General features: G+C 33.7%; 1 protein-coding gene across 1 annotated transcript in view; it reads left to right on the top strand.

Moving 5' to 3' along the window:
- Cenpk (centromere protein K) overlaps positions 1-12,717 on the top strand; it is a 25,386-nt gene extending 12,669 nt beyond the window's left edge. The window contains exons 5-10 of the mRNA XM_034523591.2: positions 1-47; positions 5,350-5,432; positions 5,523-5,621; positions 5,927-6,053; positions 8,380-8,433; positions 12,463-12,717. Of these exons, the coding sequence (XP_034379482.1) occupies positions 1-47; positions 5,350-5,432; positions 5,523-5,621; positions 5,927-6,053; positions 8,380-8,433; positions 12,463-12,621 (569 nt within the window). The 3' untranslated portion in view covers positions 12,622-12,717. The remainder of the gene's footprint in view (positions 48-5,349; positions 5,433-5,522; positions 5,622-5,926; positions 6,054-8,379; positions 8,434-12,462) is intronic.

Below are 12,717 nucleotides of genomic sequence, written 5' to 3'. Positions count from 1 at the left end.
TAATCCCTCTAACTGAAGACGTTTTGTTAACATTAGGAAAAGAAGAGGTGAGTTGTTTATTGTTAGTAATATTCCAAATAATTTATAATTAGAACTTCTTTAGATCAGTTTATGACATAAGTAAACTAAACCACTCAACACATTAAAGTTACGTGTTTTATTGAACTAAGTATTTTAAAGATTTGAATTTTTTTATTTTTACTGTTTGTATATATACTTATTCTGGTGTAAGTGTGAGTATGTGTGCTTGTGGAGGTCAGAGGACAACTGTGAGACAGGATTTCTTTGTTTTTTTTTTCATTGGGTGTGCCAGAGTAGTTAGACCACAAGCTTCTATAAGGACTCTCCTGTTTCCTCCTCCCATTTTGCCATAGCCATACTGGAATTACAGACTATATTTTGGAGCTTTATCCTCACCAGAAATTAGTTTTTTGTGAGAATCAGCAGCAGATGATTCTATAGCAAACATCAGCTTGGTGTCCTCTAATTGACTTTAAAATTTAATTTTCTATGGATCATTTGTTTCATGAGACTGCCTCTTATCAAAGATGACAGTTGCAATAGTAAGTTTTCTGTTGTACTTTTGACCAATTGACTGTGAATCAGTTTGCTTTTCTCCATCTTCAGGTGTGAGTAATTTTCTAGAGAGACTCACAGATCTCACAGAAACATGCTTACTCATTTGTTATAAAAGATAACACTAGAAAATGCAGATGAAAAAGATGTATAAATTAAAGTCTATAGGAAAGGAATGGAACTTTGAGTGTGCTGCTATGCCAGACCTTTCCTTCCATTTAGCGGTTCAGAAGTTCTCTGAGGCCAGTCCTTTTGATTTTTATATGAAAACTTTACTATGGAGGCAAAATTGACCAAATAATTGGTCAGTAATTAACTTTCAGCTTTTTCTCTTTCCAAAAATTGGGAGCTAGAGCTAAAAGTCCCAATCACCTGATCATGCCTTGGTCTTTCTAGTCTCTAGCCCTCATCTGAAAGCTGGCTAGGCTCTGCTTTTCATCCAGTAGTATATTAGAAGGTATTTACCATGTTAGAAATTTCTAGTGTGTTAGGAATGTTAAGCCAGGGAAAGGGGATTAATATCAAAATATTTTGTCATGGTACTCATAGCTGTCATTGGAAAGTTGAGACAGGAGAGTTACCCAGGGTTCATGGTGAGTTTGGAGTAGTCTGAGTTACCTGTCTCAAAATATGGATAGGGAAAATAAGACTGATGTAGCTATTATTTTATAGCATACTGTTGCACAGTAGAGAGAAGGTTGTCTTTGTTATAAAGAAACTAAGATTGGCCAGGCAGTGGTGGCTGACAGTTTTAAAGCCAGTATTTGGGAGGCAGAGGCAGGCAGATCTCTGAGGCCCCTGGTCCACAAAGCAAGTTACACCGCTGGCCAGAACTACCCAGAGAAACCCCTAGCAGAGAGCTTTAGAGGCCTCTCCAACTTCTCTCTGCATAACCTTTCTCCTCCTCCTCCTCCTCCTCCTCCTCCTCCTCCTCCTCCTCCTCCTCCTCCTCTTCTTTTTCCTCCTTTCTTCTCTTCCTCCTCCTCCTCTTCCTCCTCCTCCTCTTCTTCCTCCTCCTTCCTTCCTCCCTCTCTTATTTCTCCTCTTCTTTCTCCTCCTCCTCCTCTTCCTCCTCCTCCTCTTCCTCTTCCTCCTCTTCTTTTTCCTCCTTTCTTCTCTTCCTCCTCCTCCTCTTCCTCCTCCTCCTCTTCTTCCTCCTCCTTCCTTCCTCCCTCTCTTATTTCTCCTCTTCTTTCTCCTCCTCCTTCTCTTTCTCCTCCTTCCTCCTCCTCCTTTTTCTCCTCCTCTTCTTCCTCCTCTTCCTCCTTTTTCTGCTCCTTCTTTTCCTCCTTCTCTTCCTCCTCCTTCTCCTTCTTCCTCCCCCCTCTTCTTCTTCCTCCTTGTCTTCTTCCTCTTCCTCCTCCTCTTCCTCTTCCTCATCTTCCTTCTCCTCTTCCTCTTGATGCTTTTCAGCTGCTCCATCATTTCTTTCATTATTTCTACTGTTCTTCCTTTTTTAAAACTGTTTTAAATATTCTGACTCTTCTAATTCCCAGAGTCCCAGAAAGGGTAGTAATTCCCTTTATATTCATGAAGGGATTTATTCTGTCACTGGATAACTGAAACATAATGGTCCAAAATGAGAAAAAAAAAATCCCTAAATGATATTTATAATAGATTTATCATTTCTGTGTTTAACTAGAAAGAGGAAAATTCCTTCTATAACTTTCTGAAGAGTTTGTTTTTGTTATGCTAGGGATCAAATCTAGGGAGGGTTTTGTGTATAATAGAAGGGAAACTTTCCCAGTGATTCTTAGATCTATCCTTTTATTTTAAAGTAAGGAATTAACAGTGAACTTTTCATGCTTCTTGAATTCATTGTAATGACTTAAAGAGCTAGCTTTTGGCATCATTGAGTTCTTTTTTCCTGACCTCTTCCTCTCTCTGTTCCTTTCACCCCTTCTCACATTTCATTATTTTTTATTCCTTATCATTGTTTTTTTTTTTAAGATTTACTTATTTATTGTATATGAGTACACTATAGCTGTCTTTACACACATCAGAAGAGGGCATCAGATCCCATTATAGATGAGATTTTATTACCATATAGTGAGCCACCATATGGTTTCTAGGAATTGAACTCAGGACCTCTGGAAGACCAGTCACTGCTCTTAACCACTGGGCCATCTCTCCAGCCCTCATTATTTTAGTATTAAGAGTTTTCTTTTTTTCTTTTTTAGTTTATGATAAAAATAAGACTATTAATTTGAGAGTGTTCCTTTGTTTCTTTGTTTCTAACAAGGATTTAAAGTTTCTTGTTATCTGAATATTTATATATTTTATGTATGAATGCTTTGTTTACCCACCAGAAGAGGGCATCAGATCCCATTATAAATGGCTGTTTGTAAGCCACCATATTGCTGGGAATTCAACCCAGGACCTCTAGAAAAACAGACCATTCAGTGCTTTTAACCATTGAGTCATCTTTCATACTCTGCTTCTAGAAATTTTAATGTTATGTTTTTATTTTTAGTCATACTAACTGATGATGGAAGTTACAGTTTCTCAATTTCTTACTTATTGCTTCTTTGTCACATAGACTTTTTAGAGCTCTTTTAGTGTCCTCATATTTGCAGTTCCTACTTTTCTTTGTTAATTTTTAATTTAATTCCATTGTTAGACTATTTAATAGGCTAACAATATGATATTGTTCTTTTGATCTACTATTGGTCTCATTGATGCAGTGATATGTATATGCTTATTCTTTTAGTCCAAATTTTTTTGAGGTTTTGTTTTTCTCTTTTCTTGGTTTCTTGATTTACATTTTTTAAAAAGCCATTTTATTACATGTTTTAGTTAGGGTTCTATTGCTGTGATGAGACACCATGACTATGGCAACTCTTGTAAAGGAAAACATTTAGTTGGGGCTGGCTTACAGTTCAGAGGTTTAGTCCGTTGTCATCATATCAGAAAGCATGACAGCACACAGGCAGATGGTGCTGCTGGAGAAGGAGCTGGGAGTTCTACATCCTCATCAGAAGGAAGCTGGAAGAGAGAGTGACACTGTGCTGGCCTTGAGCATCTGAAACCATAAAGCCCACCCCCATGACACACTTCCTCTAACAAGGCCATACCTCATAATAATGCCACTTTGTAAAAGCCTGTGGGCAGGCTGGAGAGATGGCTCAGTGGTTAAGAACACCAACTGCTCTTCCAGAGGTCCTGAGTTCAATTCCCAGCAACCACATGGTGGCTCACAACCATCTGTAATGAGGTCTGGTGCCCTCTTCTGGTGTGTCTGAAGAGAGCAATGGTGATATACTCATATGCATAAAATAAAAATTAAAAAAATAAATGAAAATAAAAGCCTGTGGGTGCTATTTTCATTCAAACCACCATATTACGACACTGGATTACTAGATATTTCTATTTTCTTTCTTATTTTTTAGTTACTTTGGAATTTATAAAAACATGTATAACTTATAACTGATTTAAAGTTAGAAAAAAATTAGTGGAAACCCTTGCAATTGGGAGAATAGAATAGTAATTAACATGTTCTTCTATGGAAAGAATGGAAGATAAGAGGTCAGCGTGTGACTCAGTTCCACAGTCTTCTGTGTTGGTCGGGTATCTCAGTTATACCCGGGTAACAGTTAACTAGTTAAGCAGCTTTGGCTCCTGCTGGCTTCTGTGTATGCTGATGTGTGTGTATCATTCAGATGCATCCGCCCAAGAGCTCTGAATCTATGTATGAAGGACACACACCCACACACATACAGACACATGCGTTTGCAGGGGAGCGTGTGCCAGCTAATTTTGATATGCCTTGACTAACTCAATAGCTGCACACTTAAACCTCCCTGAGGCTAGCACACACCCCACTCTGATATTCCTGAGTTAACATCTTTTAAAATCTATATTTCATCTCTGCTATCCCAAAAGGGGAGTGACCCATTATGGTGATTCTCTCTCTCCCTTGGTCTCTTGCCCATGCAATCTAAAAGTCCGCTTTTGTCTCCCTGCCCAAACATAGACTTTATAGCAATTTTTTATTAGCAATCAGATCCAGTTGGGGGCAGGGACCCTCAGGTCTGTGAATGTGGCTTTGAGAGCCAAATTTAGACAAAGCATTAGAACTAATTCCCAACATACCAGGACCTTTGAATTTATTTTTTGCTCTTTTTAGAATTTTCTTCTACTAGCAAGTAAACTTATTTGGTTTGGGTCTTTTTTTCTGCTACTCACATGTTGCCTACTCAGAGATCTTTCCAAATCATAATACCTTAGAACAGTTCTGCCTTGCACCTCATTATGTTATTATTTTGGTTTATTTTTATCTTTGTGGTATATATCACCATTGCAATTATTTATTGCTTAATTTTCTGCATTCCACTCTTTGTTTTCTCCACTCTTGCATTCTTCAGCAATGATTGCTGGCTAATAACTTATAATGAATACTATAAAGAATTATAATAACTTATAATAATGAGTTTCAGGTTTAATCAATACTGAAAGAAGTATGCATATTCTTTGCCTTAATTTTTGTGTGTTCTCATTAGAAAAAAGACCTAATCTACTAAAAGCAGTCCATTAATTTAATTTCAGTTTGAAATTAAAATATGTAGCTTGAAAATTCTTACATATTTATCAGTGGTGTGTTACCAACATTTACCATCTGCTTGCTATATATTTATCATTTTTAACTTTTTCTGGTAAGCATTTTTACTATTGGCTTCCATACTGAGACATTCTAGATCAATTTTACTGTTATTTGAAATTTGAACTATGTATAAGCTAAAAGACAAAGCTTTAGCTTGAATTCTTTTATTCTAGTTCGAAAAATTGAGGTGTGATCTTGAAATGGTTCTGTCTATCATTCAATCAAAGAATGAAAAGTTAAAAGAAGACTTAGAAAGGTAAATTTGTAATTTGTATTAATCATTGATACATACTGAGTTGGCACTTAAATTTTTATTTGACTATTTATTTGTTTTCCTTGTTTAAAGGGAGCAACAGTGGTTGGATGAACAGCAGCAAATACTGCAAGCTCTGAATGTGTTACATAGTGATTTGAAAAATCAGGTTGTAACATTTACTGAATCAAGGTAATTAATTTTGTATTCTAGATTTTTTTAAAAACAGATTATTTTTGAAAAAAGTATCTATTATATTATATAAAGTAGACCAAAAGGTGGTTCTAAGTGTTGCTCACTATTAGTTGTTTCATCTTTTTTGGAATGACTTATCTTACTATACTGGTTTCACTACATGTTGTAAAGAATACTCTCTAGTTATGTTGATCAAATGAAACTTTTACAACATTTTGATCAGTTTTCTGTATAACCATCCAGGAGCGTGCACAAATGTAATTTATCAGTTTAATGTTTGTTTTATTATTTTTTATTATTAGAATCTTTAATGAACTGAAAGCTAAGATCCGTAGTATAAAAGAATTTAAGGAGAAGCTCTTGCTTACCTTGGGTGATTTTTTAGAAGATCATTTTCCTTTGCCGGGTGAAAGAACTCAAAAGAAAAGGGTAAGTTTTAGAGAAGACAATGTCTAAATTGTTATAAGTGTATGAACAAAAGCAAAGGAATGAGGTATAGTGAGACATACATACAAATATTCCTTTATTCTATCATACTTACTGAAAAAAAAATCAGAGATACTTTAATGTTTAGTAAAATGGGATTAGTTAAATACATTTTTAAAGATTTAATATTTTATTTTGTGTGTGTATTGTATGTGTACCCAGTGCCCACATGCTTGTATTGTACAGCTTGTGTGTGGGATCTTTTCTGCTTCCACTGTGTCTGTTTAACATTGTCTCTTTCTGCTGCTTCTTATCTGGCCAGCGTACTGTATTAGTGGGCTGCTATAACAGAATACCAGAGATCCTGGCATAAAAATGGAATTTTTCTGTCTCAAGACTAGAAGTGCAAAATTAAAGCCCTTTCAGGGTTCATTTCGGATGAGGTCTATTCCTGGCTGGGAGCTGGCACCTTCTCGTTCTGTTTATATTGATCTCAGCTCTATATGCAGAGGGGAAAGATTTTTTTTCTTAAGTTCTCTTTCTGTTACACAAAAACAAAACAACACACACACACACACACACACACACACAACCCAAAAAGTAGTTCTCATTGGAATTGGTCCCTACCCCGATGACCTCATTTATCACTTCATTACCCTCTTACGTCCTGTTTCCAAATCCAACTACATCTGAGTTTCAACACATACTTTTGAGGTACATAGTTCTGTTTACAACAGTGAACTTTACAACTTAATTACAAATACAAAAAGGAAAGTTAAAGAGCCCAAATCCTTGCTCATTATTAACATGTTAGCAAGTCACTAACATGGTTAGTGAGTCACTAAAATGGAGTATTGTCCGAAAAACAGCATGTATAGAAACAAATTGATGACTGATTGGCATAGTGGAATTTTATTCTTGCTACTTTACTATCAATAATATATATCATTTTAATTAATTTTGATAGAAGAAAAATGAAGTTCAAATGTTGAACTTGGAGTTAGTTATATTTCTGTGCTTCAAATTATTTGAGCACTGGAGAGAGACATCTAATACAAAGGAAACAAATTATGAAAAATATAAATGTTCCAAGATTGTATAACTTCATCTCTCAGTTTTTAGTAGTATGAATTTACTGATATGGAAATAAAACATTCTTCCACCCAAACCCCCATTCTAATTTTATGTTAATTTTAATTCCAGTATTTATTTTGTATTGAGACACTACCATTAACATTTAGCCCTTATTCTATTTTATTTTTGATTCATTACTTATTTTTATCAGTTCTTAAACTCAGGCCAATAATTTTTAGAAACTTTTTTTATTTTACTTATTTAGTGTATTTTGCATACATATATATATGTATGCCACATGTGTGAGTTACAGAAGGTTGTGAGCCTCCATCTGAATGCTATAAGTTGAACTTAGGTCTTTTGGAAGAGCAATCAGAGCTCCTAGCCACTAAGCCATTTTCTCCAGCCCATAAGCCAATCATTCATTCATTCATCCATTCATTTATTGCCAAATGATTTCTTTAAGAATTTCTGAAACTTAAGAATGCTTATTAAATTTAATTTATGTCTTTATATTTGCTAGTCAGTTCTGTAACTGTGCTTTGTTTTATTTCTTCTCTCTCTCTCCCTCTTTCTTTCTCTTTTGCTCAGAAGTTCACAGAATTAAATAGATGTCTAAAAATTATAACATCTGCAGTTATGTAAGGACATATTTTTTCTTTTCATTTGTAATGGTTAAATTACATCTAGATCATTTGAGAGACTAAAATTTTTAACCATACTTATAGTTATGAGGGATCTCAAATCTATGTCAAGGGAAAAAGTTGGAGGAACTAATGAGGATTCATATGCAAAACACTTGAGCATTATAGTGACTGTCTTCCAATTTTTTAAAAATAAGTTATTCTATGTTATTCAAAGGTAAAAAATTCAGTGAATTGAATCGGTGCTAGAACTTTTGATCTATTGGGACCCATCAAGACCTATGGGAAGGTCAAAAGGACGGCTCCCTTCGAAGCCTCCCTGAAGTGTAGTAGAATACAATTTGCTTGGAGAATTTTTGTGTGGTTCAAACATATTACTTTATTTTATATTATATATAATATACATAATATAATTTATTGTATGTTTATGGGTAGCTTAAACTATATCTTAATTATAAATGTTTCTATTACATTTTAAGAATCTAACTTGTACCATAAAGTTTTTTACTTTCAGAATTTGCCTTTATCTTGTACAATTACAACTAAGAAATGTTTTTAAGCCGTATGGTTTGATATTCTGTCATGTTAATTGTTATTTACATTTCTCAAAGAAAAACATTCAAGACTTCAATCCACAGCTGATAACACTCAATGAAATGTTAGAGGTAAGTGTAGAGTTTTGCTGTCTCTTCAATGAAAAATCAGTGTTAAAGGCAAAAATCAATGCTACTTTTATTTCCTATTAAGAATACTTGACCTGGACATGGTAACACTTGCCTTTAATCCCAGTACTCTGGAGGCAGAGGCAGGCAAATCTATTGAATTTGAGGCCAGCCTGGTCTACAGAGTGAGTTCCAGGACAGCCAGGGCCTGTTTTGAAAAACAAAAATTTCAAAAGTTTTTTTTTGTTGTTGTTGGTTTTTTTTTTTTTTTTTTGATTCTTTAAGAGAGTTGCTTGTTTAGTCATTTACTGTTTGTACCCTAAAATTTTGTGCTGTTATTCTGAAAGAATTCTAGTTTACAACTCAGTTCTGCCCCTAAAACATATAAATGAATATATAATTTTTCCTTAAATAAAATGTTTCTTTTATTATAATAGAAAGACTAATTCTAAACTTTTTAGTTTGGCATTTATTTTGTTTTATAAATAGGTATAAACTTTAGCCAGGTTATTAAATATATGAATTACTTTAGAAAACCTTAGGCAGAGAAGTCTATGAAAAGGAGATAGTCATTTGCTTTTTAATTTTTTTCTTTTGTTGAAATAGATTTTTTTTTCATACAGTATATTCTGATTATGATTTTTCCTCTCCCAATTCCTCTCAGTTTCTTCTAACTCCCCTTCCTATCTGGATCCACATCTTTTCTGTCATTGGTTAGAAAACAAATAGGCATCTATGGAATAATAATAAAAGAAAACAAAAATAAACAAACTGGAACAGGACAAAACGAACAGAAGAAAAAGAGCCAGAGAAAAAGCATGAGACACACATATAGGTGCAGAGACATACACATTCACACAATCAGAAATCCCATAAAAACACAAAACCAGGAACTAGTGTGTGTGTGTGTGTGTGTGTGTGTGTGTATGTATGTATGTACAAAAATGCTTTCCCATGACATTATGAGACAAAGAACCTGTTATGAGGCCATTGAGTATATTTTTTTCTTAGATCCCACTCCGGGACATGGGATCTATAATTGAGAGTTGTTTGTTTCCCTCTGAGACTTTCTTGGAGAAAGCTAAGTTTTCATTTGCAAGTACTATCAATTGGACTAGGGATGGGTTCCCTCCCAGCTCTAAAACTAGTAAATTTAGAAGAGTATTTTCAGAACTTAATGAGTTGGGTATAAACAATCAGGTTTGCTACCTAGGAATCTTTACTAATAAATATTATTGATATAATAGTATAGCAATATTATTAATAATATATAATATAATAATACATCACTATCTTGAAAGCTAAATAGAAATAGTTGTCTGATTTATAATCAGATATTGTGTCGATATTCCTGACTTCTCTAGTTTAAACTAAAACTAAAACCTTTCTTGGATGTATTATTTTTTGTAAGGTAAAAAAAAAAAAAAAGTTACTTTTTAGGCCAGTGAGATTGTTTAGTGGTTAAATGTGCTTGTTGCAAAGCCCAGTTATATGAGTTCAGTCCCCAGGACCCACACAGTGAATGGAGAGCCAATCCCTACAAATTGTCCTTCAGTTTGTTCATCATTCTGTCTGTATTTGTACATACAGAGAAACAAATGTAATCAAAATTTTAAAGTGACACTTTATCTAAAATATTGATAATATTATCTGAAACACACGGTTATAAATTGGGATACAATATAAAACTTAGAAAAACAAATATTTTTTGTGGTTTATATTATCAGTAACAAAAATAACTTAATACTTAATCTATAATTTAGTGAAAAAAATTAGCACACTTATTTTAAATTTGAATTTTTACTATATTTCTACAGTCTTTTTTATTAGAATTTTAATTAATGTAATCTAATAAAAGCTGAAAATGAAAGATAAGATCACTTTATTTGTTTGCTTTTTATTGCATTGGGATAGAAAGCAGGTCCTCACTATAGGCAAGTACTGCACCAGTGAGGTATATATCCAGATCATAAAAATCTTATAACATATTAAGATAAATAACTACTATAAAATATGGAAGTATTTCTTTGTCATAAATACTTAAAAGAAATGGGATTGTAAACTTTTATTTCACAGAATGAAGGACTTGAAATGGGCATATTAGTGACAATTGACATTTTTATTTTCTGAATTTAAATATTGATATTATAACTTAAGATTGAAATTAGGGTTTGGCAGGTTAATTTTAAGTCACTTTTATAACACTTCATATTTGTATAAATTGAGCCTTTTCTTTTCATGATCTTTAAAATAATATTTTTCAGTTAAGACTTTGACCTGCAATCAATGATTTATCACTAATTATGTACACCTAAAGAATCCTTAATTGTTCTTAGTTTTATGATCTGGTTTCATAAATTGTTAAAAGAACTGAGAGTTGATGGAGAGGGAAAATAATAACACATTTACCATTTTACCATATTTTATTGAAACATTAGTTTTCAAATAATTGAATATAATTGCTTTATGAAAAATCTCTGCAAATGCCAGTAGATTTGTTGAAGACTATTGAGTCTTGGATATCATTAGCAAGCTTCTGTAAACTTTGTGTTGATGACAATACTTTGGTTTTCTTTTATTTTTTAATTAAGTTTTTGAGATAACTTAAAAAGTACTGTTTGATTATGGTATTTTCTTTTGGGGGTGGGGTGGGGCAGGGTTGAAACAGGGTTTCTCTGTGTAGTCCTGGCTATCCTGGAACTCACTCTGTAAACCAGGCTGGCCTCGAACTCAGAAATCCACCTGCCTCTGCCTCCCAAGTGCTGGGATTAAAGGCGTGCGCCACCACCGCCCGGGTTATGGTATTTTCATATACATGTGTCATTGTACCTTGTTCATTTTTTTGCCCCAATTCCTACCTTCTTTCTTTCTTCTCTTCTTCTCTTGCTTTCTTCTCTGTGCCTGTTTCTCTACCCTCTATCCCACCCCCATCACTACTCTTTCATTCCCTTCATACATACACATATACACACACCTACTTTAATCTAGATTCCATGTAAGAGAAACAGGACTTTGGTCTAAGTTTGGCTTATTTCATTTTAAATCACATTTTCCTGAAAATGAGTTGATTTCATTATATGCATATGCATAGATATATAATCTATATACAATTTATTGTATATATATATATATTATATATATATATTACATTTTTTATGGACTCATCTGTTGATAGTCTCCTGGAGTGAGAACCCTGCTTCTCAACACCTTAGAACCTAATAAGAAGCCACATTTCCATGTGGAGTAGAATTTGAGAAAAGCTACCCTATAATACTCAAAGTTGTGAGATTTCACTGTAAGATCTTAACTTCCTTGGTCAAGTAATCAGAAATATTCAGGGAGAAGATGAAGGAAATGAAAATGGCAAACATCTATTTTTTTGAAGAATTAACTTAAGAGTAGATGTGTTAAACTATAGGGTCAAACTGGTGATCATTTGTACTTTGTGTTCAATTTATAAAATTTTAATTTTGTCTCCCATAGTGATGGAGATGAAACCCAGGGCCTTATGTAGTTAGCTGTGTTCTATACCTGATGTATAAATTTTATTTTTTATAATTCTTGCTTTTATTTTAAACGAAATTATGCTAAAAGAAGTAGGAAAGTTGTAAATATTTTTAGTCAGTTTTTAAGAATTGTTTTTATTTTACTGGGGATTCATTTTTTTTGGTTTTGTTTTGTTTTTGTTTTTCGAGACAGGGTTTCTCTGTGTAGTCCTGGCTGTCCTGGAACTCACTCTGTAGACCAGGCTGGCCTCGAACTCAGAAATCCACCTGTCTCTGCCTCCCACGTGCTGGGATTAAAGGTGTGCGCCACCACCGCCTGGCAGGATTCATTTTAATACATATTTTATCCACTAGTGTCTGTAGTCATTAAGTCTTTAAAAACGGATATTGTTTATATAAAAGTAATGTTTATGAGCAGCTGTTTAAGGAGAAGAGTAGTCAGTGTTCTTTGACACAATACTATTGTTTTATGAAAGTATGTAGACTTAACCACAAAAAGTATATTTCTAATAATTTTTTTTCTTAGATGCTTATAAATAGAATGTTTGATGTTCCACATGATCCATATGTTAAAATTAATGATTCCTTTTGGCCACCATATATTGAGCTGCTTCTGCGTTATGGAATTGCTTTGAGACATCCAGAAGATCCATCCAGAATAAGATTAGAAGCCTTCCATCAGTAAAATGATGGTCTGTTTTCACACAGTATGGACTCTTTACACCCATGGATAACGAAAACACAAGACTATCTAAATAAAGAATATTATTTGCAAATCAAA

This window comes from Arvicanthis niloticus, chromosome 19 (assembly GCF_011762505.2).
Source record: "Arvicanthis niloticus isolate mArvNil1 chromosome 19, mArvNil1.pat.X, whole genome shotgun sequence".
NCBI lineage: Eukaryota > Metazoa > Chordata > Mammalia > Rodentia > Muridae > Arvicanthis > Arvicanthis niloticus.
Note: the sequence above shows the minus strand (reverse complement) of the source record. Positions and strands in the feature narration are given on the sequence as shown.